The 26704-nt window shown below is 38.0% G+C and overlaps 1 protein-coding gene across 3 annotated transcripts in view; it reads left to right on the forward strand.

Annotated features, from left to right (window-relative positions):
* Positions 1-640: 640 nt before the first annotated feature.
* Positions 641-26704, forward strand: part of LOC102622337 (probable disease resistance protein At4g27220) — a 93880-nt gene continuing 67816 nt past the window's right edge. Inside the window, exons 1-5 of one of the 3 annotated variants that reach the window (XM_052442836.1) lie at positions 641-4062; positions 5175-5654; positions 5854-6675; positions 6990-7092; positions 7430-7731. In XM_052442836.1, the coding sequence (XP_052298796.1) occupies positions 1171-4062; positions 5175-5654; positions 5854-6675; positions 6990-7034 (4239 nt within the window). In that variant the 5' untranslated portion in view covers positions 641-1170 and the 3' untranslated portion in view covers positions 7035-7092; positions 7430-7731. Of the gene's footprint in view, positions 4063-5174; positions 5655-5853; positions 6676-6989; positions 7093-7429; positions 7732-26704 lie in introns of those variants that run through there. The other 2 variants (XM_052442835.1, XM_006471884.4) reach the window with 2 other exon arrangements.

Genomic DNA, 26704 nt, shown 5'->3' on the forward strand with positions numbered 1-26704 from the left:
TATTGAGGACTCAGCTAAGTTGCAGCATCTGCAACTTACAGCTGAGTCCTTTGTGGCCTTGCATCAGCCAAGTTCCAGCAGCTTCTCCTCTCTCCTACAACAGTGAGTAAGCTGCTCATTGGCTATGTTACATACAGAATCTGTAACATAGCCATCTCCAATTATTGAATAGAAATCCAATAAACGAACAAATTAAAACTCAATTAATATATTCCACTAAATTTTTCATACAATATCCTATTCAGTTGTATAAAATGTTCAAAATAAAATATATAATTACAAAATTATATATTGTGAATACACGTCAACATCATTTACAAGTGGGAACAACTCTTTTTCATAAAAGAAAAGCCTTTTTTGTTTTAAAATAAAGTTTTTTTGGATGATTCACTATTACTAATTGCCCAAGTCATTCTATTGTGAATACATGCAAATTAATAAAGAGACTTGTGGGGTTGCTGGATAGAAATTGTTGGAATACATACAAATTATTGAACAGAAATCCAATAATTGAACACCGTCCAATTCTTGTCCAATCAAATTAAAACTCAATTAATATATTCCACTAAATTTTTCATACAACATCCTATTCAGATGAATAAAATGTAAAAAATAAAATATATAATTCAAAAAATTATAAAGGATGCAATTTAGCAGATCATACAATATACCAAAAAAAGTCTTGGGGGTGCAGTAGGAATATTTCTTGATAGAAAGAGTCTTAAAAAGTTTTTCGCCAGCAAACATTTTCTCTCTCTGATCTCTGTATTCTTCACATCCTCCTCCTTGCTTGAACGTCTGTAACTTTGTCATCCATGATTTGCATTCAATTCTTGACCAAAAAACCTTTTTCCGGATTTTCATCTTTTGATCTCAAACATGCTTTGCTTCTGTTGATTGTGGTCGCTTCTAGTGCTAGTTCTTTTCTTCTATAGCTTTGTTCCCTTTTGCCATCAGCTCTTTGCATTTCCTTGGATGAAGAAACCTTTTTCTTGTTTCAATTTTCTGATCTCAAAAGCACTTTGATTCTCGTCTGCCACACTGATTTTGTCCTTGTTTTGTACAAACATAATTTCGCCATTATCTGTTTGATTATCAATTGACCCGTCGTTGACTCTATTCTATTTCTATGTGAAAAATACGAAAAAAAAAAAAAAAAAGAGATTGAAGATGGTGGAAAGCATTGTTACTGTTGTTTTAGAAGTTGTGAAATGCTTGGCTCCTCCGACACAACGCCAACTTGATTACTTGCGTAACTACAATGAAAACATTCAGAAACTGGAGGCAGAAACCGAGAGCCTGAAGGTTGAAATTAGGAGCATTGAGCGCAGAGTTTTTGGAGCCGAAAAAAAAGGAGAAAAGAGAGAAGAGAAGGTTGAGAAGTGGCTGGTTAGCGCCAACAAGATCATTGATGAGGTGAATGCCAAATTCATGGAAGATGAAGAGACTGCAAATAAGCGATGTCTCAAGGGGCTGTGTCCTAATTTGAAGGCTCGCTATCAGCTTAGCAAGAAAGCAGAGACACAGGTTAAGGACCTTGTTGAGTGCCGAGAAGAAGCCGGTCGACTTGATAGAATTTCCTACCTTACCTATCCGGACAAGGTATGGCTCAAGTCCCACAAAGGTTACGAGGCCTTTGGATCAAGGCTTTCTACTTTGAAGTGTATACAAAACGCCTTGATTGATGTTAATGTCAGCATCGTTGGAGTGTACGGCATGGGCGGCGTTGGAAAGACGACTCTAGCGAAGGAGATTGTTAGGCAAGCCTTGGCAGACAAGCTCTTTGATCAAATAGCCTTTTCAGAGGTTTCCGAAACTGTAGACATAAAAAAGATTCAGCGGGATATTGCGGAGGACTTGGGTCTCGCATGGCATGAGGAAACTGAATCTAGTACTGCGAGTAGACTGTATGAGCAGTTGAAGAATGAGAAGAAGATTCTTGTGGTTCTAGATAACATATGGAAGCATCTTGATTTGGAGACTGTTGGAATTCCTTTTGGTGATGATTATAGAGGTTGTAAACTCTTGCTGACAGCAAGAGATCGTAATGTTTTGTTGGATATGGATTCTAAACATAACTTCTTTATTGACAGCTTAAATGAAGAAGAAGCTTGGAGATTGTTTAAGACGATGGCGGGTGATTATGTTGAAAATCGTCAACTGAAATCTACAGCAACAGATGTAGCAAAGGGATGTGGAGGTTTGCCTATTGCCTTAGCTACAACAGCAAGGGCAATGAGAGACAAAACTGTGCATGAATGGAAGAATGCCTTGCGAGAACTTCGGACGCCGTCAGTGATGAACTTCGAAGGACTGCCGGCAGATACTTATTCAAGAATCGAGCTGAGTTTCAAGTATTTAAAAGGTGAGCAGCTCAAGAAAATTTTTCTGCTTTGTAGTCTAATGGGTAATTCTATTTTTACTTCAGACCTGTTTAAATACTCCATGGGTTTGGGTATACTCCAAGGAGTCAAGAAGATGGAAGATGCACGAAACCAATTATATGCATTGGCCTATAAACTTAAAGACGCTTGTTTGTTGCTTGAGGGAGGTAGCAGCGAACAATTTTCAATGCATGACGTCGTTCGCGATGTTGGTATATCAATTGCTTGCCGGGACCAACATGTATTTTTGGCAAAAAATGAGGATGTGTTGGAGCTGCCGGACAAGGAAGCACTTGAAAATTGCTTTGCGATTTCTATAACAGGTTGCCGTATTCAGGAGCTTCCTCAAGGATTGGAATGCTTGCAACTCGAATTTTTATATATATCTCCCAAAGACTCTTACCTTCAAATCAATATTCCTGAGAACTTTTTTGCAGGGATGCGGAAGCTTAGAGTTGTAGATTTTACTGGGATGCAATTATGTTGCTTGCCATCTTCGATTGATCTCTTAGTAAATCTTCAAACACTATGTTTGCATCAATGCATGTTGAGAGACATAGCTATTATTGGAAAGTTGAAGAATCTGGAAATCCTTAGCTTTTTAAATTCAGATATTGTGCAGTTGCCTGAAGAACTAGGTGAATTGACTAAGCTAAGGTTGTTAGATTTATCCAATTGTTTCCGGCTAAAAGCTATTGCACCCAATGTCCTATCAAGCTTAACTCGATTGGAAGGACTCTACATGAAAAATTGCTTTATCGAATGGGATGTTGAAAGACCCAATGGTGGAAGAAGTACTGCCAGGCTTGGTGAGTTGTTGCAATTGCCTCGACTGACCACTCTAGAAATAGATGTCAAAAATGATAGTATTTTACCAGAAGGCTTTTTGGCAAAAAAATTAGAAAGGTTCAAAATATCAATAGGAGATGAGTCATTCAAGCCTCCCGTGCTTGCGAATGAATGGTTCGGTAGTCGGCGGCTTTTGATCAGTAATCCTTCGAGTTTAAGAACCATAAAGCTGAAGCTTAGCTCAAAGCCTATTTGCTCGAGGAAATTGCAGGGCATCCAGAATGCTGAATACTTGTGTTTGGACAAGCTGCAAGGTGTGAATAATGTTCTTTTCGATATGGACACTGAGGGCTTTCTACAGTTGAAGCATCTCCATGTTCAAAATAATCCTGAATTCTCGTGTGTTGTTGACTCAACGGAGAGGGTATCTCGCGATGCCTTTCCTCTTTTGGAGTCACTTACTCTTTACAATTTGATTAACATGGAGAGGGTGTGTACTGATCGACTCAAAGTAGAGTCTTTCTGTGAACTTAAAACCATAAAAGTGGGAAAATGTGATGAGTTGAGTAATATCTTCTTGCTGTCTTCCACAAGCTGCTTTCCCAGACTTCAGAGGATTGCAGTTTTTGATTGCGATAAGATTGAAGAGGTCTTTGCAATTGGTGGAGAACCAGATGTCGACAACAATAATGCGGTGGAGAAGATAGAGTTTGCAGCATTAAAATTTTTACATCTGCAAAATCTTCCGAAGCTTGCAAGTTTTTGCTCTGAAGTAAAGAGACCAAATACACAAGGGTCGCAAGAGGAATTGACAGCTACTACTTGCTCGACCGAAATCAGTTTGTTGGAGGACAAGCTTGATACTTCGACACCGCTTTTCAACGAGAAGGTAAGCTGTTATAATGAAACCAAAGCATTCGTTTTTCTTTCTCAACTTATTCTATCGTGCATTCTCGTTTGATGACAACTATAGAAAATGAATTATAAGGGAAAAACAAAATGAGAATTGGAAATTAGAATCTCAGACACTCACTCACTAAGGTCGCTTTACATATTAATGATGTGAATTAAATTGCATATTAAGTGTATGTTTGGTATGGTAATAATTCTCAAAAAATCATTTTTAGCATGGATTTCTAAAAACTATAATTGAAAAAAGTTTAACACAATGTTTTGTAAATGGGTGAGTTATTTGCACCTAAAAAATTACTCTAAACACTCTAATTGAAATAAAAATTTATAACAAAAATATCTATCATATGAATTACATTAAGGACAATTTATTATAAGTCAATAATACATAATTACTATGAACGCCCCATATAACACACTCATTATTTAATATATATAATTTTCATATTTTAAACCTTAAAAATTTTTATTTACAAAATCTTCATCAATACTTAGATGAATAATGATAAAATCAATATTTTTCTTTTATTTTTCCATAAATAAAATTAATTTTGCACTCATTATTTTTATTTTTTCAAAAATAAAGTAAGTATTTTTTTTCCTTTTTTTGGGCTTTTGACCTCTTTTTTTCTTTCTTCTTTGTCCTCTTCTCTTCTTCTCCTTCCTTTTTTAGAGTTTTTATGGAATATTTCTTCTTATTATTTTCTCATTGCAAGTTATTTTAAGTGCAAAATCCAATTTTAAACATAAGTAAACAAAAAACTTAATAACTAAAATACTTGTTTTACTATTTAAATTACATTCGGTACACATGCATGTTTGGTAATTTACTATTATAAAATACATGTTTTATTATTTTTCAAAAATAAAAGAGGTTTTTTATAATTCATAAATAATATTGAGCACACTATTTTAATAATCACTTTTCAATTACATTTGTCAAACTCTTTGGTACATTAGATTGTCAAATAATCAATACCAAACACGCACTGAAGCTGTCACTTGGAAGAAGGTTTTGATGGCTTATATTTACAATCAAAGAAGATACTTCTCAGCTTATATTGGATCTAATAAAAAATTAATGTTTAGGTTGTGCTCCCCAGCTTGGAGGATTTGAAGCTGATTGGAATTACTGTCGAAAAGATTTGGCAAAATCAACTTCCAGCCATGTTTCTTTGCTTTCAAAGTTTAACTAAATTGATCGTGGGGGAGTGTCACAAATTAAAATGTATATTTTCGACTTCTATGCTCAGAAGCTTTGAACAACTCCGACAGCTGAATATATACAACTGTATGGGTTTGCTTGAGATTATTTCCGAAGGAGCAGATCAAGTGCCACCTTGTTTTATCTTTCCGCGGCTGACATTTCTAAGACTACGTAAACTACCAGAACTTAGATGTTTATATCCTGGAATGCATACTTCGGAATGGCCGGCACTAAAAATGTTGAAGGTCTTTGGTTGTGACAAAATAAAGTTATTCGGTTCCGAATTATCTAGCTTCCATGGAAACATTGATAAGAATCAGCTTCATATCCCAGCGCAACAGCCCCTGTTGTTGATCGAAAAGGTATATATGCAACCATTTATTTGATTTTTTATCAGTTGAGTCTTACTGTTTCTTATGTTTTACGTTTGATTCTTTGTTGCAAAGAAACTCACAAACAAAGACTTTAGAAATACGCACTGTACATGTATGTATTACTCAAAATTGTTTGACAGAACATCAATAGAACTAATTAGTTTTTATATGAGTTGACGATGTTCAGATCTTCCCCAGCTTGGAGAAACTCCTATTAAGTGGAAAGGATTTTAGGATGATTTTGCAGGGTGATTACCCACAAAACCTATTTGGCAGTCTTAAATACATTGAGGTTGTGCAAGATGACTCAGCTTGTTTTCCACTTGGTTTACTTGAGAAATATCAAAATCTGGAAATCCTCTATCTGAGTTGTACTTCATACACAGAGATATTATCAAATGAAGGACACTCGGAGAAGCATGTGGGCAAGTTCTCACAATTAAAACATTTACAGCCGTACAAACTGAATGATCTGAAGCACCTGTGGAAACAAGACTCCAAACTAGACTCCATTCTTGCAAATCTTGAAATTCTACGGGTATATTGTTGTCAAAATCTGACTGTTCTATTGCCATCATCATCGGTATCGTTTTGGAATCTAACAGATCTGCAAGTTTGGGGTTGCAAGAAATTGATGAATTTGGTAACATCCTCCACAGCAAAGAGTCTAGTGCGCCTCATGACAATGAAGGTGTGTGGGAGCAAAGCAATGACACAAGTGGTGGTAAGTGAGGAAGATGGAGCAGAAGATGAAATTGTTTTCAGCAAATTGAAGACGTTGTCTCTGCTTGATTTAGATAGCCTCACAAGTTTCTACTCTGGCAATTACACCTTCAAATTCCCATCTCTACAAGATTTAGAAGTGATTGGTTGTCCCAAGATGAAGATTTTCACTACAGGAGAATTATGTACACCGCCGAGAGTAAACGTGTGGTACGGAGAGGGAGATGGTGAATGTCGCTGGGCTAACGACCTTAACGGTACGGTACGAGAGTTACATGCTGAAAAGGTACGGTTAACCCACCAACTTGAACTCCCAAGGAAAAATTTTACAAATTTGCACTTTTTAACAAAATTTAGAAAATAGATCATGGACAACCAAGTTTGACTCATTAGAATATTTATTATTGAGTAAGTGCATGATCGGGTTTGAAAAAGTATGAGACACTTCTGTATGTAGTTCTTGAAACTGTCCAATTTAAAACGGACATTTTCCCTAAAGTTTGGGAATCTTATTCAATTATCAAAAATTCATGAATCATTAGTTTTAACTTCATAATATAAAAGTCGTGTCAAATTAATGAATGAGAATTTTGTTTTCAGATGTTGGAGGGGTCGTCATCTAACTTGAGGAAGTACGATAGGTGATCATGTTGGCTTTTTAATTTATTACTTGGAGTTGTGAATTTGAAGAATAAAGTCCCAGGTAAATAATTTAATTTCCCTTATTTGATCTCATAGCTTGTTTCATCGGTTCACCTGAACTATTTAGATTGCGTCACTGGTTTATTGTTAACTTTAAAACGAAGTTTTAAAGTTTCATTCGGGGCTTTATGAGCAAATTTTACATCATTGAATGTCCTTTGGTCTGAACTTTTGAGCTTTTTGTTTCATAGTCAAGGCTTTATAGTATGCTATTTATAATTCCTTAAGAATGTGCAAAATTTTTTATGATAAAATTGCTTGAATGTGTCATTGAAAGGAACTTCTATGTTGCTCTTTATGATTACAGAGTTCTCAATGTTATCACTTTTCTTTTGCAGGATGTGGAATTAAAGATACTTTTCTATGAAATTTGTGTTCCTTGTATTAAAAGTTTGCATGCTGAGGGGCTTCCTGTGTCATCTTTGCTGTTCTGCTTGTGCTCTACTTCGTTGTGTCTCTACAGCTTTATAAGTGCTATGACAACTCTTGTTTCCTTCATTTGAGGATCGTAAGTTTGGAAGGCACTACATAGCTTAACTAGAGATGTTTAAATTTATCATCTGTTTGTACCCCTTGTATTATTTACAATAAAAGTTTTTATGTATTTTGAAATTTAATACGAGATGTGTTTGAATTTTCATTGAAAGGTTTCATAATTGTTCAAATTTATCTTCAGTTTTATTTTTTTCTTGTTGGAACCAAATTGACGACCAAGATCAATTTGGAACACCCAAGATCCACTCTAAGAAACTTGATCTTAACTAGGTCTGATACTAGACTGAGTTTAAGAAGAAATTTGGCTAGGTAACTGGAATCAAACACAACTCAAGGAACAAAAGCAGAAAAGAAAGAAAACAGATCTCTCACACAGCACCAAGATTTATAGTGGTTCGGCCATTTTCTTGCCTATATCCACCGTGAAAAGAGAAGCAAGGTTTCACTGATTTCAGAGATTACAGGTCACAAAGATGAAGAGTATGTGTAACAGAATCGAAACCCCTCAGTAACAGATCATAGAGCCTTTTACATTTCAATCAAAACCCTCTAAAAGGACCCCAAACAATCAGCTCACGCTCCTGGGTTTCTCAGCTAAGCAATCCCAGCTGCACCTGCATCCCGCGAGAATTAACTGAATTAACAGCTTCTGGAACTGCTCAGGGACACTTGTCAAATGCTCGTATAATTTGCTACTTAAAACGCAAATGTGGCTGCCGTTTGGATTAGTAAAACACGTGATGAATCACGTGTGTAACTTATTCAACCAGCCGACACAGCATTTCTGTCGTTCAGCTCCTCTGAACTTCAAAAACCGAAATGACATCACTTCCTTTCCCAAGCATCAGACACGTCATACACATTCCCGAGTCCAGATTTGAGCTTCCCCTCTTCAGCATATCTCAAACACATGTTAGGCCTTGCATGCATAGACGCACGTAATATCCCAGAAGAGTTTTATCAGATGATTGTACTATCATCGTTGTTGTTGCTGCTCCCGCCGCCGCCATTATTACTATTATTATACTACTACTTGAAAATTTCAAGTATTTTAGATGAGAAATTTATTATTTAGAGATATTCATGTTTGAGGGAATACTCCGACGAGACCAGACGTGATGAGCAGATGTTTGGTGACAGAAGTCTGTGAGCAGGTGTGTCCTGTAAGAGCCAGGTAGCAGGAAAACAGGGGCAGGAATATCCTGCTCATCCACGAGCACGTCATCCGGGAGGCCAATTTCCTGTAAGAAGCATAAAGTCATTCCTGCTGTATTCTTGGTAAGGGTTGATTCGAGGAGACCCGGTCAACGACAGTTGGCGAGGCATGCTCTCCAGCCCGAGAATCTAGGCACGAAGGCCACGCAACCACCCACAACTACGGAAATGGGGAATCCACGTTCGAGAGGTGGGAGGATAACAGACGTAGACTGCGGAAAACTGGGATTCAGAGGAAGCCTATAAAAAGGTAGCCAACGAAGGTAAAAGGGTTAGCAATTTTGAGACTAGAAGAGAGAAAACTACTCAAAAGCCATAAGATTTGTGGCAAGCGTTCCCCGAACCTTCATATCTAACTTGAGCGTCGGAGGGTTTGCGCCGGGAAAACAACCGGCGTACTCTGACTTGTCTGTGTGCGCAGGAACCTTTGGAGAAGAAGCTTTACAAGGAGAGATCCTGATCGCGGTGAAGTTGATCGAGCAGAGACCCTGGTCGTAGAACGAGGAGATCCAGAATCTCGCATCAACAATTCATAATATACATGATGCTGAAATCAGGGAATTTGTTGTCTCAGTTTGTTTTATTTTTGTTTGCCTCGAATCAAATTTTGAAATTTAAGAAATATGGTAAGAGAAGGAACAAGAGGAGTTAAAAAATTTGCCAAAATTGATGTAGCAATGAAACAATTGTATCCTAACATGTTTAGCATCATTCTACTTTATGATCATTGTTGTTCCGTTATTTTAGTTCTTGCTCTGTTTGTTCTGTTTCTCTGTTTATTTCATTGGGTTTGCTTCACAAAATCTTACTTTCAAAATTTAGAAGACAAGGAAAGAGCGCTTAGAAAATGCAAGAGGTATCAAATCATGCATTAAAAAACTTGTTGGCTGCTGGCTGGTCTATTTCATTGGCGCCGATCGAATCATTATCCCTAAAATAATTAGGAGTCGGAGATATAAGCGTGAAAATAACAACATGGAAATCAGTCGCCATTGGTAGGTGGGGCTGCATATAGGAATGGCAAAATCTCGGGCAGGGTCTAGGTATTGCAATGACCGGACCCTGCCCGGATAAGACATGGCTTAAGTCTCACAAAGGTTACAAGGCCTTTGGATCAAGGCTTTCTACTTTCAGGTGTATACAAAATGTATTGACTGATGTTAATGTCAGCATCGTTGGGGTGTACGGCATGGCCGGCATTGGAAAGACGATGCTAGTGAAGGAGGTCGCCAGGCGAGCCTGGGGAGACAAGCTCTTTGATCAAGTGGTCTTTTCAGAGGTTTCTGAAACTGTGGACATAAAAAAGATTCAGCGGGATATTGCTGAGGATTTAGGTCTGCCATTGCTTGAGGAAACTGAATCTAGAATTGCAAGTAGGCTGACTGTATGGTCGATTGAAGAATGAGAGATAACATCTGGAAACATCTTGATTTGGAGACTGTTTGAATTCGTTTTGGCGATGATCATAGGGGGTGTAAACTGTTGCTGACAGCAAGAGATCGTAATGTTTTGTTGGATATGGATTCTAAACATAACTTCTTTATTGACAATTTAGACCAAGAAGAAGCTTGGAGAATGTTCAAGAAAATGGCGGGTGATTATGTTGAAAATCGTAAGATCAAATCTACATCAACAGATATAGCCAAGGGATTGGAGGTTTGCCCATCGCCTTAACTACAATAGCAAGGGCAATGAGAAACAAGAGTGTGCATGAATGGAAGAATGCCTTGCGAGAACTTCAAACGCCTTCGGTGGTGAACTTCAAAGGACTGCCAGCTGACACGTATTCAAGAATTGAGTTGAGTTTTAAGTACTTAAAAGATGAGCAACTCAAGAAAAATTTTCTGCTCTGTAGTCCAATGGGTAATCCTATTTTCACAATTATTGTTACATTTTTTTTGTAATTTATATTTGAAATTTTGCAAGAGCAATTCTATTTCAATAAAACTTTTTTTAAAAAAAAAAAGATAGGAGTAATAGGAATACTCCACAAATGATGTTTATTTTGGATGTGTTTTTGTTACCTTTTTAATGGAAATTTTGTTCAAATAACATTTTGCCTTTATTTAAGAAAAAGAGCGGTCTCATTGATGGGCCAGCTCATAACAAGATGAAAATAATGAATAGATTTGTTTTTTTATATTTCGTGACTAGTGAATGCTTTTCTAGTTTCTATAGATTGAGCTAATTACCTATTTAAAATCTACCTCATTATTCTTTAATTTTCACATGACTTGTTGGAGTTTTAAGTTACATGCGACAAAATACTGGTTTATAATGAAAAAACTATTGACGGAGATCTTTTGATTAATTTTTAAAATTATGAAATGTAACTGGCTAGTTGATTCAAGTTATAGTGATTAAGATAACCTTATTTTAATTTATTTTTTACCTAATAAACTAATGGATCTGATTTGAGTAACTAAAATTTAACACAAGTAATAACAGAACACAATACAAGTAATAACAGAACACAATACAACGCAAAATCAATATCAACTATCAATATGATCTGTTTTTGGACCGATTTACTTTTTTTTTAAAGTTGGGAGAGTGGACAAAACTCGAATCAATTTTTTTAATTCCTAACTTCCCCAAGACTCAAATTTAGATGGCCACCTAAATAAAGTTGGTTGAAAACTATTTGGTCAAATATTCGTGAGATGAAAAATATGAAACATATTTTGAGTTGTGACCGCCTATCCAATGGGCAAACCATTATGATTTTGAAAAAAAAAAGTTTAATTAATTATACAATGTAAGGAAGACTAAATTTTCAATTTATTTTTGACTAAGTCATTTGTGAAATAAAGAATAAAAAATATCATATATGGTGATATTTTTCATAAATAAGATAATGTTTTAAGGTTGTTTCACATGTTCGGAGAAATGCCTGAATGACATCGCGGACTCCGCTCTCAGGTTTAGTGGGTCCCTTTTTTACCTTTTTATTTTAATTGAATAAGGCACAAGAGAGCTACCACTTGATGATTAATTAATTATATAGTAGGTTTAACCTCTTATTTTCCTCTGCCCTAATCACAGTATATCAACGGTTCATGCGTGAATAAAGTTTTTGGCTGTGTCTCAGTATTTTGTCGTTCACCTTGTTCTGATTATATACCTAAATTATGAATATCGAAACCAGATCTGTCATTACATGAATCGACCTTGGAAAGTAATCAAGCCACTTTCTCTTTGCATTCATTCCCTCATTTTTCATCTTTTGTTACTCTGGTCATTGTTCTTGTTCTGTTATTTAACTTTGCTCCATCTGTCCTAGCTCACCCATTCTCTTAATCATTTCTTATTCTATCAGCTCTTTACAATTGTTCCTGATCTAGCTAGAAACCCTTTCTCCTGTTTCCATCTTCTATTTGATCTAGAAAACACTCTGCATCAGTTTGTCTGTTTTTTGTTTTGGTTCCTTATTTAACTGCTTGTTCTATTGTTGTTTCTTCGTTTTTCACTTTCCTCTGGTCTTCTTCACTTGTAAGTTGACTAGTGTTCATTTTGTTATCCGCTTTTTGTCAAAATTGTCCATCGTTGTTGTCAGAATTGAAGATGGTGGAAATCGCTGTTACTCTTGTTTTAGAAGTTGTAAAATGCTTGGCTCCTCCAACGGAAAGCAGGCTCCGTTATTTGCGTAACTACGATGCCAACATTGAGCGTCTCAAGGCTGAAATGGAGAAGCTGAGGGATGAAAGTACGCGCATACAGCGTAGAGTTTCAGAGGCGACAGCAAAAGGGGAAGAGACAAATAATAAGCGATGTCTCAAGGGTCTGTGCCCTGATTTTAGGACTCGCTACCAGCTCAGCAAGAAAGCAGAGACAGAGATGAAGGCCATTGTTGAACTCCGGGAAGAAGCTGGGAAGTTTGATAGAATTTCCTACCGCACAGTTCCGGAGGAGATATGGCTTAAGTCTCACAAAGGTTATGAGTCCTTCGAATCAAGACTTTCTACTTTGAAGGCTATACAAAATGCTTTGTCTGATCTAAATGTCAGCATCATTGGGGTGTACGGCATGGCCGGAATTGGGAAGACGACTCTGGTGAAAGAAGTTGCAAGGAAAGTGAAGGAAGATAAGCTCTTTGATCAGGTGGCTTTTTCAGTGGTTTCCCAGAATCCAAACATAAAAATGATTCAAAGAGACATTACAGAGAAATTGGATCTTGTTTTTTGCGAAGAAGTTGAATCAAGAAGAGCAAATAGGCTATATGAACGATTAAAGGGGGAGAAGAAAATCCTTATAGTTCTAGATAACATCTGGAAACATGTTGATTTGGAGAGTGTTGGAATTCCTTTCGGAGATGAGCACAAAGGATGTAAAGTACTACTGACTGCAAGGCATCGTAATGTGCTGCTAAGTATGGGATCTAAAGATAACTTTTTGATTGGCAATTTAAATGAAGAAGAAGCTTGGAGATTGTTTAAGACAATGGCTGGGGATGATGTTGAAAATCGTAGGTTGAAATCTACAGTAACAGATGTAGCCAAGGCATGTGGAGGTTTGCCTATTGCCTTGACTACAATAGGAAGGGCAATGAGAGACAAGAGTGTGCTTGAATGGAAGAATGCCTTGCGAGAACTCCTAACGCCTTCTGTGGTAAACTTCGAAGGAGTGCCAGCAGAGGCATATTCCAGTATTGAGCTTAGTTTCAAGTATTTAAAAGGTGAGCAACTCAAGAAAATTTTTCTGCTTTGTAGTCTAGTGGGAAATTTTATTTCAACTTCATTCTTGTTCAAATGCTGCATGGGTTTGGCTATACTTCAGAGACCAAACAAGATGGAAGATGCATATAACAAATTACATGCGTTGCTCCATGAACTTAAAGACTCTTGCTTTTTAGTTGAGGGTGGAAGCAATGAGGTATTTTCGATGCATGACGTCATTCGGGACGTTGCTATATCAATTGCATGCCGAGACCAACGTGTTTTTTTGGTGAGAAATGAAGATGTGTGGGAATGGCCAAATGAGGATGCTCTAAAACAATGTCATGCAATCTCTTTACTGAATAGTAGTATTCGTGAACTTCCTGAAGGATTGGAATGTCCGCATCTTGAATTTTTACTTATGGATTGCAAGGCTACGTTAATCGAAACCAATATTCCTGAGAAGCTTTTCTCAGGGATGAGGAAGCTCAAAGTTGTAGATATGGCAAGAATGCGGTTATTTTCGTTGCTGTCTTCTATTGATCTCCTAGTAAATCTTCAAATGTAGAAATTTACGATGCAAAAACTGCAGTCGCTTGCATGGTGATGCGTCTGCTCTTTATTGATCAATATTTATATGTACATAACCCTAGTTCACAAGGAAAGGAAATCCTATCAAACTAGGAAACATATAACACGTAACTTGCTAACTTGCTAACGTAACTTGCTATATATATATATACACGTGAGTTAACACCCCCCCTCAAGTTGGAGCATGGAGATCACGAATGCCCAACTTGCGAAGAAGAAACTCGAACTCTTTGCTGCCAAGTGCCTTTGTGAAGATATCAGCTAGCTGAATATGAGTAGACACATAGGCAGGCCGTATGTTTCTTCGTTGAATTTCATCGCGGACAAAATGACAGTCAACTTCGATGTGCTTGGTCCGCTCATGAAACACGGGATTGGCAGCTAGATGAAGAGCAGCCTGGCTGTCACAATACAGGTGCATGGGTCGTGAGTGATCAACGCCGAGAGACATCAACAATCCTTTGAGCCACTTGAGCTCACATGTAACTGTTGCCATGGCACGATATTCAGCTTCAGCAGAGGATCGCGCAACAGTGTGTTGTTTCTTAGATTTCCAGGATATAGGAGAGGATCCAAGCATGACAAACCACCCAGATAAAGAACGCCGAGATAGGGGGCAGCTTGCCCAATCAGAATCACACCACCCATAGAGTTGCAAATCACAATCTGAGCTTAAAAACACACCTTGACCAGGGTTACCTTTCAGATAGCGAATGACCCACAAAGCTGCGTCCCAATGTCGCTCCCGTGGCTGCTGCATAAATTGAGAAAGCAGATGAACCGAATAAGACAACTCTGGCCTTGTAGCGGAAAGATAAATTAATCTGCCGACGAGTCGTCTATATTTTGTAGGATCAGAAAAATATAGGCCTTCGGCCAAAGCTAGCTGATGATTCGGTTCCAAGGGAAATGGGGCTGGTTTTGCACCAAGTAATCCAGCCTCAGAGATAATATCTAACACATGCTTCCGCTGAGACAGGAAGATTCCTGTCGGATTTCTTGCAACTTCAATACCCAAAAAATATTTCAATGGACCCAGATCTTTCATATAAAAACAACCACTCAAATACATTTTGAATACCCGAATAGCTTCGCTGTTGTTTCCCGAAACAATTATATCGTCAACATACACAAGCACAAGTAGATGTATGTTATCTCGACGCAAGGTAAAAAGGGAATAATCCGAGCTTGATTGAGCAAAGCCGTAAGTCTTCAAAGCTACTGTCAACTTTGCAAACCAACAACGAGGAGCTTGCTTTAATCCATATAATGACTTTCTTAGACGACAAACCATTCCAAATTCGTTTGAGGTGAAACCAGGCGGTAAGCGCATGTAAACTTCTTCATTAAGCTCACCGTGTAAGAAAGCATTGTGAACATCCATCTGATGAAGCTCCCAATTCGTAGCCGCAGCAACAGCCAAAAAAGTTCAAACTGTAACAAGTTTTGCGACAGGAGCAAATGTCTCTGTGTAATCAATTCCTTCAACTTGCTTGTTCCCAAGGATCACCAAGCGAGCTTTGTATCTTTCAATTGTACCGTCGGCATTGTACTTAATCCAGTATACCCACTTACAGCCTATAGCACGCTTTCCAGGTGGTAGAGACACAACAGTCCATGTGTTATTATTTTCCAGTGCCTGTAATTCAGATTTCATGGCCTCACACCATTTAGGATCTCTCACGGCTTCAGCAAAAGAGGCAGGCTCAACTCTTGCAGTAATCGCTGCTACAAAAGCACAATGTCGAATAGAAAAATTATTACAATTCACATAATCAAGTATGGGATAAGGACTACCTGCAGGAAGTGATTGAGCGTGTGAGCATGAAGAAGGCTGCGAAGAGGGACTCAAATGCTGAACAGTATGTAAGACATAATCTTTTAACTTAATCGATTGTTGTCGCTGTCTAAGATGACGCCCCAACGCCGGTTGTTGTTGCAATGATGTCTCAATAGCTTCAATGCCCCCACTGTCATCGGAAGCATGATCATCAAAAGTAGAAGAGGCGGGTACTGGTGATGGAGTATTAATGGTCTTAAGAACATCCCCTGTGTCCTGTGAATCTGGTGAGACAATAGGAGCGCTTATATCATGTGATAAATCCTCAGCTAAAATCGGTTCATCACGCTCAGGAGCAGGCATGACAGTAGCAGCTGGTTCGGTTAGAGCCTTGTAGGGAAAGTCATGCTCAACGAACGTTACATCCCAGGAAGTAAAGAATGACGCACTCTCCAAATCATATAAATACCATCCCTTTTTACCAAAGGGATAACCCATGAATATACAACGACGACTTCGACTAGCAAATTTATCACCGCGATGACCACGGTTGTAGGCATAAGCGAGGCAACCAAATGATCGAATATTTGCATAAGATGGTGCCTTGCCAAATAGTCGTTCATAAGGAGTCTGTCCGTCAAGAAGAACAGAAGGTGTTCGATTGATCAAGTAGCAAGCAGTTAAGACACATTCACCCCAGAATTCAATGGGTAAGAAAGCCTGAAAGCGCAGAGCGCGAGCTACATTGAGAATGTGTCGATGCTTGCGTTCAACTCGACCATTCTGTTGAGAAGTACCCACACAGGATGTTTGATGATGAATGCCATGCTCAGCAAAGAAATCAGATAAATGCATAAATTCTGTCCCATTGTCTGTCCGTATAATTTTAATAAGTTTATGGAATTGTCTAGAGACCATACTCAAAAAATTGCGTAATACACGCCCAACCTCATTCTTCGCGATTAGCAGATATGTCCAAACACCGCGAGAAAAATCATCAACAATAGTCAAGAAATAATGAGCACCACAAGAACTAGCTGTGCGATAAGGTCCCCACAAGTCACAATAAATCAATTCAAAAATATCTGAAGCTTTGTTATTGCTTAAAACAAATTTGTCACGACACTGTTTTGCTCGAAAGCATACATCACAGTTCTGAAAACTAGACAGACAAGAAGCCGAATCAATAAATGGAAGCAGCTGAACAACTTTAGAGGAAGGATGCCCCAACCTTCGATGCCATAAATCACAAGCTCGGTTGGCAACACTAGATAGAGCGACGGCCGAACCAATGTCCCGAAAATAATAGAGTCCCTCTCGCTGCTCACCTGCTCCAATCAGCATCCTCGTAATGCGGTCCTGTATCACACATAATTGATCAGAAAATTGGATAAAACAATTGACATCTCGAATCAGTTGCGATACAGAAATTAAATTGCAAGTTAAACTTGGCACAAATAAAACATTATTTAGTCGCAGGTGGCTCGCAAGCACAACTGTTCCTTCTGTATTTGTTATTGTCACATTTCCATCAGGCAGCCGAATAGAGCAGGGAATAACAGATACAATGTCGTGTAAGATTTTTCTGTTTCCCGTCATGTGATGTGAGGCCCCAGTATCAAGAATCCACTCCATTGAATTACGCTTACCACTGATCCGTGAGTTGCTATCTTTTTGACTGTTTAAAAGATTAAGCAATGTGTTCCACTGCTCACTGCTCAAACCGTTGAGACCGCTTGCGGCTGATTCCGTGAGTTCTCCAGACGGATTGTTAGACCCTGTTGCGACTTGAGCAGCGTTGGCTCGAGCAGGACCTCCACGACCACGCCCATTGTTTCCACCATTCTGTCGTGAATTGCCGCGACCACGACCTGCATTCCTCGTGGCTTTCGGTCGTTCACCCCACCATTCGGGATACCCAATAAGCTGGAAACAGGAAGATGCTTCATGTCCAGTCTTGTTGCAATGGGTACAAAGTACAGAAGTCTTATCACGGTTATCATGTGATCCTTGCGCGGCTTGAACGACAAATGCTATAGGTTTACTTCGTTCTTCTTTAGCACGTGTCATTGACTGAACCTGCTCCTCCTGAATGACTATGGCATAGGCACGGTTCAACTTTGGCAGCGGCTCGGTGCTTAGAATATGAGACCGCACACCACCGTACACGGCTTCATCAAGACCCATCAAGAATTGATGCAACTTTTCTTCATCTTGTTTCTTATCCCATTCCGCACCTAGATTACACATACAATTGCCGCATAGACAAGTAGGCGATTGCTCGTAGTTACTCAATTCTTCCCACAACATCTTGAGTTTGCCATAATAATTCAAAATAGTCATACCTCGCTGCTTGCAATTCGCTAACTCAGATTTGAGTTGCTGCACACGTGGTCCATTCCCAACAGAGAACCTTTCCTTGATATCATCCCACAGCAACTTAGCAACTTCTGTATAAGTCACAGTTGATCGCAGGTTTGGTTCGATTGTATTCTGTATCCAGGAGACCAACATTGAATTCACCATCCACCAATCCTCCAAATCAGCGGAGTCATCAGCAGGCTGTTTCACGGTTCCATCAACAAAACCGAATTTCTTCTTGGCGCGCAATGCAGTCCGCATAGCCCTTGCCCACTCGTCATAGTTGGTTCCTCGAAGTTGCACTTGAGTAATGATAGTTCCAGGGTTATCACTGGCCGAGAGGAAGTAAGGAGACATCATTGACTTGCCCAATCCACTTCCGCTAGCCTCTTTATCTTTTGTTTTTGTTTGAGTTTGGTCTTCCATCTTGCTCTGATACCATGTAGAAATTTACGATGCAAAAACTGCAGTCGCTTGCATGGTGATGCGTCTGCTCTTTATTGATCAATATTTATATGTACATAACCCTAGTTCACAAGGAAAGGAAATCCTATCAAACTAGGAAACATATAACACGTAACTTGCTAACGTAACTTGCTAACTTGCTAACGTAACTTGCTATATATATATACACGTGAGTTAACATCAAACATTATGTTTACATCAATGCATGTTGGGAGACATAGCCATAATTGGGAAGCTGAAGAATCTAGAAATTCTTAGCATTCGGGGGTATGATATTATAAAGCTGCCTGAAGAATTAGGTCAACTGACTAAGCTAAGGCAGTTAGATTTAGCTAATTGTTTCCAATTAAAAGTTATTGCACCCAATGTCATATCAAGCTTAATCCGATTAGAAGAACTCTATATGGGTAACTGCTTCATTGAATGGGAGGTTGAAGGACCCAATCGTGAAAGAAGTAATGCTAGCCTAGATGAGTTGATGCATTTGCCTCGGCTGACTACTTTGGAAATAGATGCTAAAAACGATAACATCTTACCAGATATCTTTTTTGCCAAAAAATTGGAACGGTTCAAAATTTCAATAGGAGATGGGTCATTCGATCCTCCCTTAAGTTTCTTTGTAGGTTGGTTCCGAAGTCGGCTACAATTTTAATCACGAGAGCTTAAGAACATTGAAGCTCAAGCTTAGTTCTAAGCCTATTCGCTCAAAGAAAATGCATGGCATCAACAACGTTGAATACTTACGTTTGGACAAGCTGCAAGGTGTCAAGAATGTTCTTTTTTATTTGGACACAGGGTTTTCTACAATTGAAGCATCTCTATGTTCAAGATAATATAGACTTATTGTGTATTGTTGACTTAATGGCGAAGGTGCCTTGCGATGCCTTTCCCCTTTTGGAGTCACTTACTCTTCACAATTTGATTAACTTGGAGAGGATATGGATTGACCGCCTCGAAGTAGAGTCTTTCAATGAGCTCAAAACCATAAAAGTAGAAAGTTGTGATGAGCTGAGTAATATCTTCTTGCTGTGTACTACAAAATGCCTTCCAAGACTTACGAGGATTGCAGTTATTAATTGCAAAAAGATGGAACAGATTTTTGCAATTGGTGGAGAAGTTGATGTCGTCACTGAGAGAGATATTTGCTCTGATAAGCTGTTTGAGTCTGGGAAATCTTCCACAGCTGACAAGCTTTTGCCGCGAAGTTAAGAGACATTCCATGTCATCGAATGCAAAAGATTCGCAAGACCAATCGACGGCAGCTATTGCATCTTCCTACGAGGTAAGTTTGGAGGATAAGCTTGATACACCAACAGTGCTTTTCAATGACAAGGTATGCTAACAATTTCTTGTTCTCTATCATCTTATTCTATCGTCCATTCCCATTTTGTTGACATTTAGAGAAAAAGAAAAATGAGAAAGGAAATACGAATCTCACACACCCCCTAAGCTCTCAACATATAACGTGAATTAGTTTGCACTTACTCAGCTGTCACTTGCTTTGACTAGCATTTGCAATCAAAGAAGATAATTCTGACAGATGCGTCTCATATGATATTGGATCTAACAAAAACTTTATAATTAGGTTCGGTTACCCAAATTGGAGGCTTTGGAGCTGCATGAAATTAATGTCGAAAAGATTTGGCGCAGTCAAGTTCCTGCCAAGTTTCCCCGCTTTCAAAGTTTAACACGATTGATCGTGTCGAACTGTCATAAGCTAAAATACCTATTTTCAGCTTCTATGATCCGAAGTTTTGAGCAGCTCCAACACCTAGAGATACGCTTGTGTAAGGGTTTGCTGGGGATCATCTCTGAAGACACAGCAATTCAAGTGACCCCTTGTTTTGTCTTTCCACGGGTGACCACTCTGAGACTCATAGATTTACTGAAACTTAGATGTTTTTACCCTGGAATGCATACTTCGGAATGGCCGACACTGAAAAGCTTGGAAGCAACCGGTTGTGACAATTTAAAGATATTTGGTTCAGAATATGAGGAGAATCAACTTCATATCCCAGCGCAACAGCCCTTCTTCTTGTTCGAAAAGGTATGAAAACCATTTCTATACCTTTTATTAGTTGAGTCGTTTCTTACTTTCTAAGCGGAGTCTTGTTAGCGAAGAAACTCACAGGTTTTTTAGCGTGAAGCCAAAGCTCCATTTCAAGCTTTCATTGTGAAATAAAAGTTACTGAAGAGTTGAATAGTATGATTTTCAAATAATTATTTTGATAAGCAATCTTCTAATGACTTAGCTATCAAGACATGCCTAGAATAGCATTCATAAGCGCCTAAGTGATCTTACCACCTACCTAGTAATTCCTTAGTTAACTACTTTGCGTTTTGTGCTTTATTTTTAGTTTTTCTTCTTACTTATTATATACGCAAATCGAATAATGAAACCACCATTTGTGAATGTATGCACAATCCTCTCTAAATCAAAACGCACAAGAAAAGCACACACTTGCCAATGTAGCATCTTGACACTCTGACACCCACAAACCTTACCACCACTCTAGGGTTTAATAATTTTAGATGAATTAGGCTTGGGTTAGGATTTGGCATTTTCTCAAATTGAATTAGGATTAGGGTTAACAATATGATTTTTTAATTTTCCTATTTTAAAATATTTTTATTTTAGGTAATTTTTGTTTGTAGTAATGTACATATTTTTAAAATTTTTTTAATTTACAACAGTAAACCGTATATAGCAAAAGTCAACAGAGTGGTTAATGATTTAGGGGTAAAATAGTAAATTAATTAATAAATTTAACGCCATTATAACGAAAGGGGGTTTTAGATTTATTTTAAAACATCATATGGTTGTTACTTAGTTTCATCAAACAGCAGGGTTATACTCATTTTCCTACATGAAATAAGATTATTTTATATTTCTTTCGCAAACTTTCAATAATAAATTTTGAGAATATTGGTTCAGTACATTTATTTTGAATCAACAATAAATGAATCCCTGCTTCAAAAAGATATTAATTGTTGTACTTTATTTTCTTTGCATGTTGTTTTTTTATTGTTGATTAAAAAATAAATTTTAAAATATATAGAGACTCTATTTATTATACCTTATCTAATGATTATAAATGCTCATTAAATCTTAAAAATTATATTCAAAATTTAGAGTGCAAATAGCTTCACCCTTTTGTTTGCCATCAAATGATGTTGGATTTGTGGAGACTACTAATTAGGGTATATGAAAAATATATGAAATTTTTTTTTAAAAAAAAACTTAAATAACATTTTCCACCAATTCCATATTTTTCCATTCTTTTTCGTAGATCACATATTATGAAGTCACTGTATATGAATGCATTACACAAAATCATTTGAGAGAACATCAATTTACCTAATTAGATTTTAATTGATGGTTCAGATATTCCCCAACTTGAAGGAAGTGTCATTAAATGGAAAAGAGATCAAGATTTTTGCAGGGAGGTTTCCCACAACACCTCTTCAGAAATCTTAAGGTGTTTGAGGTTGCGTGAGATGACTCGGCTTGTTTTCCACTTGGTTTAGTTGAGAGACTTCACAATCTGGAAATCTTGTCACTCCACGTGTGTTTATACGAAGAGATATTTTCAAATGAAGGATATTTGGAGCAACATGTGGGGATAAAAAGTTTACATATGATCCGACTGAATCATCTCAAGTACCTGTGGAAACAACACTCCAAGCTGGACTCCGTTCTTAAAAATCGTGAGAGTCTATACGTATCTTACTGTAAGAATCTGTTAAATCTACTGCCATCGTCATCGGTACCTTTTTGGAATCTAACAGAAGTGCATGTTTTCGCTTGCGAGGAATTGGTTAACTTAGTGACATCCTCCGCAGCAAAAGGTTTAGTGCGACTCGTAACACTGAGGGTATTTGGATGCAGTGCAATGACATAAGTTGTAATATGCGATGAAGATGAATGAGCAAAAGACGAGATTGTTTTCAGTATATTGAAGACGTTGTCTCTGCATGGTTTAGATCACAAGTTTCTGCTCTGGCAGTCACACCTTCAAATTCCGATCTTTGCAATTATTAATTGTGACTGGTTGTCCCAATTTGAAGATTTTCACTGTAGGAGAGTTATGCACGCCGCCCAGAGTAGACGTCTGGTGCGCGGCGAAAGGTGATGGACATCATTAGGCTATTGATCTTAACACAACCATACAACAATTACATGCAGAAAAGGTACGGTTATACATCTCACTAACCTAACTATCTCTCATTAAAAATTTTACAAAATTTGCAACTTTTAACAAAAATGGAGAAAACATATCATTGATGATTAAGTTTGACCCATTAGTATCTTTGTTATAAGTAAGTTTGTAATCACGTTTTGAAACATGAGAGTGTTTTGTACTTAATTCTTGAGAGAATGTCCTGTTTAGAACTGACATTTTTGCAAAAGTTGGAGAACCTTATTCAATTATCAACAATTCATGAACCATTAGTCATAATTTCATAATATGAGAATTTTATTTTTTGCTGTTGGAGGGGCCATCCCTTTTCTCGACGAAGTACGATATGTGCTAACTGCACATGTAACACCCCAAAACTAACACCTGCGGAGCACGTGAAGAAGGAGGCTACTTATAGATAGTAATCTTTACTCATCAAATTCCAAACTGAAATACCTCAAATTTATATTCAAACTGTTGTGTGCGGAATGCGGAATCAAGCGCACCAAATAATTATAGAAAAATAAAGGATACAATAATTACGTGGTTCGACAATATGCCTACGTCCACAGGAGCAAGAGAAAAATAATTGTATTATTAACAATTATTTGAGTACAAATTTGAGTAAAGAAATCTCACTTTCCCAGAACCCAAATACACCCAGTACTCTTACACACACTCTCTAATTGCTCACACTCTTAGAACTCTCAAAAGCTTAGAAACTTATAAGCTTAACAAATTTTGGGATAATCTAGAATGAAGAAATGGCTTCAATTTATAGGCTTCAAGCTTGCACTATTCCGCCTAATCCCTCTGCAATTTGTCAATCTTCATCTTTGTCAATTTGACAAATTTTGTTAACTTTTCCATTTTTCTTCATTTGGTGTAGGATTGTCAAATGCCAAATATTTTACAGTTTGCATTTTGGTGCCGACTTTGTAAAACAAAAGCAATGCATGTGGCTCACTTTTCTTTTTCAACCAAAACTCTTTGACTTTTCAACAATTCTCTACCTCGGCGAAGATTTGCCAAATCTGAGCCGACTACCAACCAATCATCATCCCTAAAGTGGCTGCATCTTTGTGACTGCCTACGTACCCAAAATTTGGGATCAACCCAACCGTAGTTCAAAATTTCCAAAGGACATAACTTAACACAATCGAAGGATTTGAATTAGTTTCAAGCAATGTTGAAACTTAACTCAGAAACTACCTTCGTCAACATATCTGATGGATTATCTTTTGTATTGATCTTCTTCAACAACACATCACCACCTTCGATAATCTCCCTCACATAATGATATTTCACATATATGTGCTTCGTCCGAGCGTGATATGTTTGATTCTTCGCAAGGAATGTCGCACTTTGATTATCACAAAAGACCGCAATGTTCTCCTGGATTACTCCCAAATCACCTAACAAGCCTTTCAACCAAATAGCTTCTTTTACAACTTCAGTTGCTGCCATATACTCTGCTTCCATAGTGGACAGAGCAATTGTCGATTGTAGAATCGACCTCTAGCTAACCAGATCTCCACCCAATGTAAATACGTAGCCTGTTGTTGATCTTCGCTTGTCAAGGTCTCCAGCGAAATCAGAATCACAATACCCAACACATTGTTGACCACAATCCTTCTTGAACAATAACCCAACATCAACTATCCCATACAGATATCGGAGAATCCACTTTACCGCAAGCCATTGATTTTTACCCCGATTGTGCATGTATCTACTAACCATGCTCACTGCTTGAGATATATCGAGCCTTGTGCATACCATAGCATACATAAGACTACCCACAACACTAGCATATGGAACACGATCCATGTAATTGCGCTCCTCTTGAGATCTAGGACATGAAGAAGAGCTTAATTTGAAATGAGGGGCTAGAGGTGTACATACCGGTTTTGTTTTGTTATCCATACCGAATCTTTCTAGCACTTTCTTCAAATAAGACTTTAGAGTCAACCATACGCTCCCATCCTTCTTGTCTCTACGAATCTCTATCCCAAGTATTCTCTGTTCACACCCAAGTCATTCATCTCGAACTCAGAAGCCACCTGCTTCTTTAATCTTCCGATCTCATCTCTATTCTTCGAAGCTATAAGCATATCGTCAACATAGAGTAACAAATAAATGAAAGCTCCATCTGGTAGTCTTCTAAAGTAAACATAATGATTGTGTTCACTTCTGGTGAATTTCTGCCCTTGTATAAATTGATCAAATCTTTTGTACCACTGCCTTGGTGATTGCTTCAGTCCGTACAAAGATTTAATCACCCTACACACATGATTCTCTTTTCCAGCAACTCTGAAACCACAAGGCTGAATCATATAGATTTCCTTCTCCAAATCTCCATGTAAGAACGCCGTCTTAACATCCAATTGAGCCAACTCTAACTCATATTCTGCAACTAAGGCAAGTACCATACGAATGGAAGTATGTTTTACAACTGGAGAGAAAACTTCATTGTAATCAATACCTTCCTTTTGAACAAAACCTTTTGCCATGAGCCTTGCCTTGTATCGATGAGTTGTTTAATTCGGAGATCCTTGTTTTTTTGTGTAGACCCATTTATTGCCAATAGCCTTTTTCCCCTTTGGTAACTTTATAAGTTCCCAAGTCTAGTTTTGATGGAGAGATTTCGTCTTTTCCTCCATGGCTAACTTTCACTGATCACTTTCACTGCTGCGTAATGCTTCACCGAAAGTGTTGGGGATGTCATCATCAATAATTGGAAGCGCATAGGCTACCACCATATCTTTAGTAAGCCATCCGGGTTTCTTTATCTCTCTTCTTGACCTCTTTGTTGCTATAAAATCATCATTATCTACATCATCAATTGTTTTTTCATTTTGTGGGACATCAGAAGAAACAATCTCTTCTTTAACTCTAGATGTCACCTCCATAGTTGAACCCTTCTTTGATGTAGAACTAACTGGTACATATGGAGTTGCATCAAACTCCACCCGCTGCAATACCTCTTTGGTCTTGTTCTCCACCTGCTGAGAACTTGAAATTTTCATCATTGAAGTTTTATCAAATGTGACATCTCTGCTACACACAAACTTTTTGTCTTCGAGATCCCAAAGCTTGAAGCCCTTTACTCCACATTTGAATCCCACAAAGATAGCTTTTCTAGCACGAGAATCCAGTTTACCATTTTTGACATGATAATAAGCTGGACACCCGAATATACGAAGGGAATCATAGCCTTGTGCGTGCTTTCCAGACCACATTTCCATAGGAGTTTTACCTCCAATTGCAGCAGAAGGCAACCGGTTTACCAAGTGACTTGCGTAGCTCACAGCTTCAGCCCAAAATTTTTTATCTAAACTAGGATTAGATAACATACACCGTACCTTCTCCAGTAAAGTACGATTCATACGTTCAGCCACACTGTTCTGTTGCGGAGTATGTCTCACCGTGAAATGTCTTTTAATACCCTCGTTCTGGCATACTTGCAAGAATGGATCAGAAGTATATTCACCCATATTATCAGATCGTAATACTTTGATCTTTCTGCCAGTTTGAGTTTCCACCAATTTCTTCCATTTCACGAAAATCTCTAGAACCTCATCCTTTGCTCGCATGGTGTACACCCACACACGTCTAGAGAAATTATTAATAAATGTAATAAAATAATGGCTTCCACCAATTGTTGCAGTCTTGGTTGGTCCCCATACATCACTATGAACATATTCAAGGATCTCACGAGTATCGTGATTAGCTGTACCAAACTTGACCCTTGTTTTCTTGCCTACTACACAATGCTCACAGAAATTTAATTTACAAGTTTTGGTACTTTTTAAGAGTCCGTGCCTCATCAGAGTTTGCAAAGACTTCTCTCCAGCATGTCCTAATCGTACA

This window comes from Citrus sinensis, chromosome 5, assembly GCF_022201045.2.
Source record: "Citrus sinensis cultivar Valencia sweet orange chromosome 5, DVS_A1.0, whole genome shotgun sequence".
NCBI lineage: Eukaryota > Viridiplantae > Streptophyta > Magnoliopsida > Sapindales > Rutaceae > Citrus > Citrus sinensis.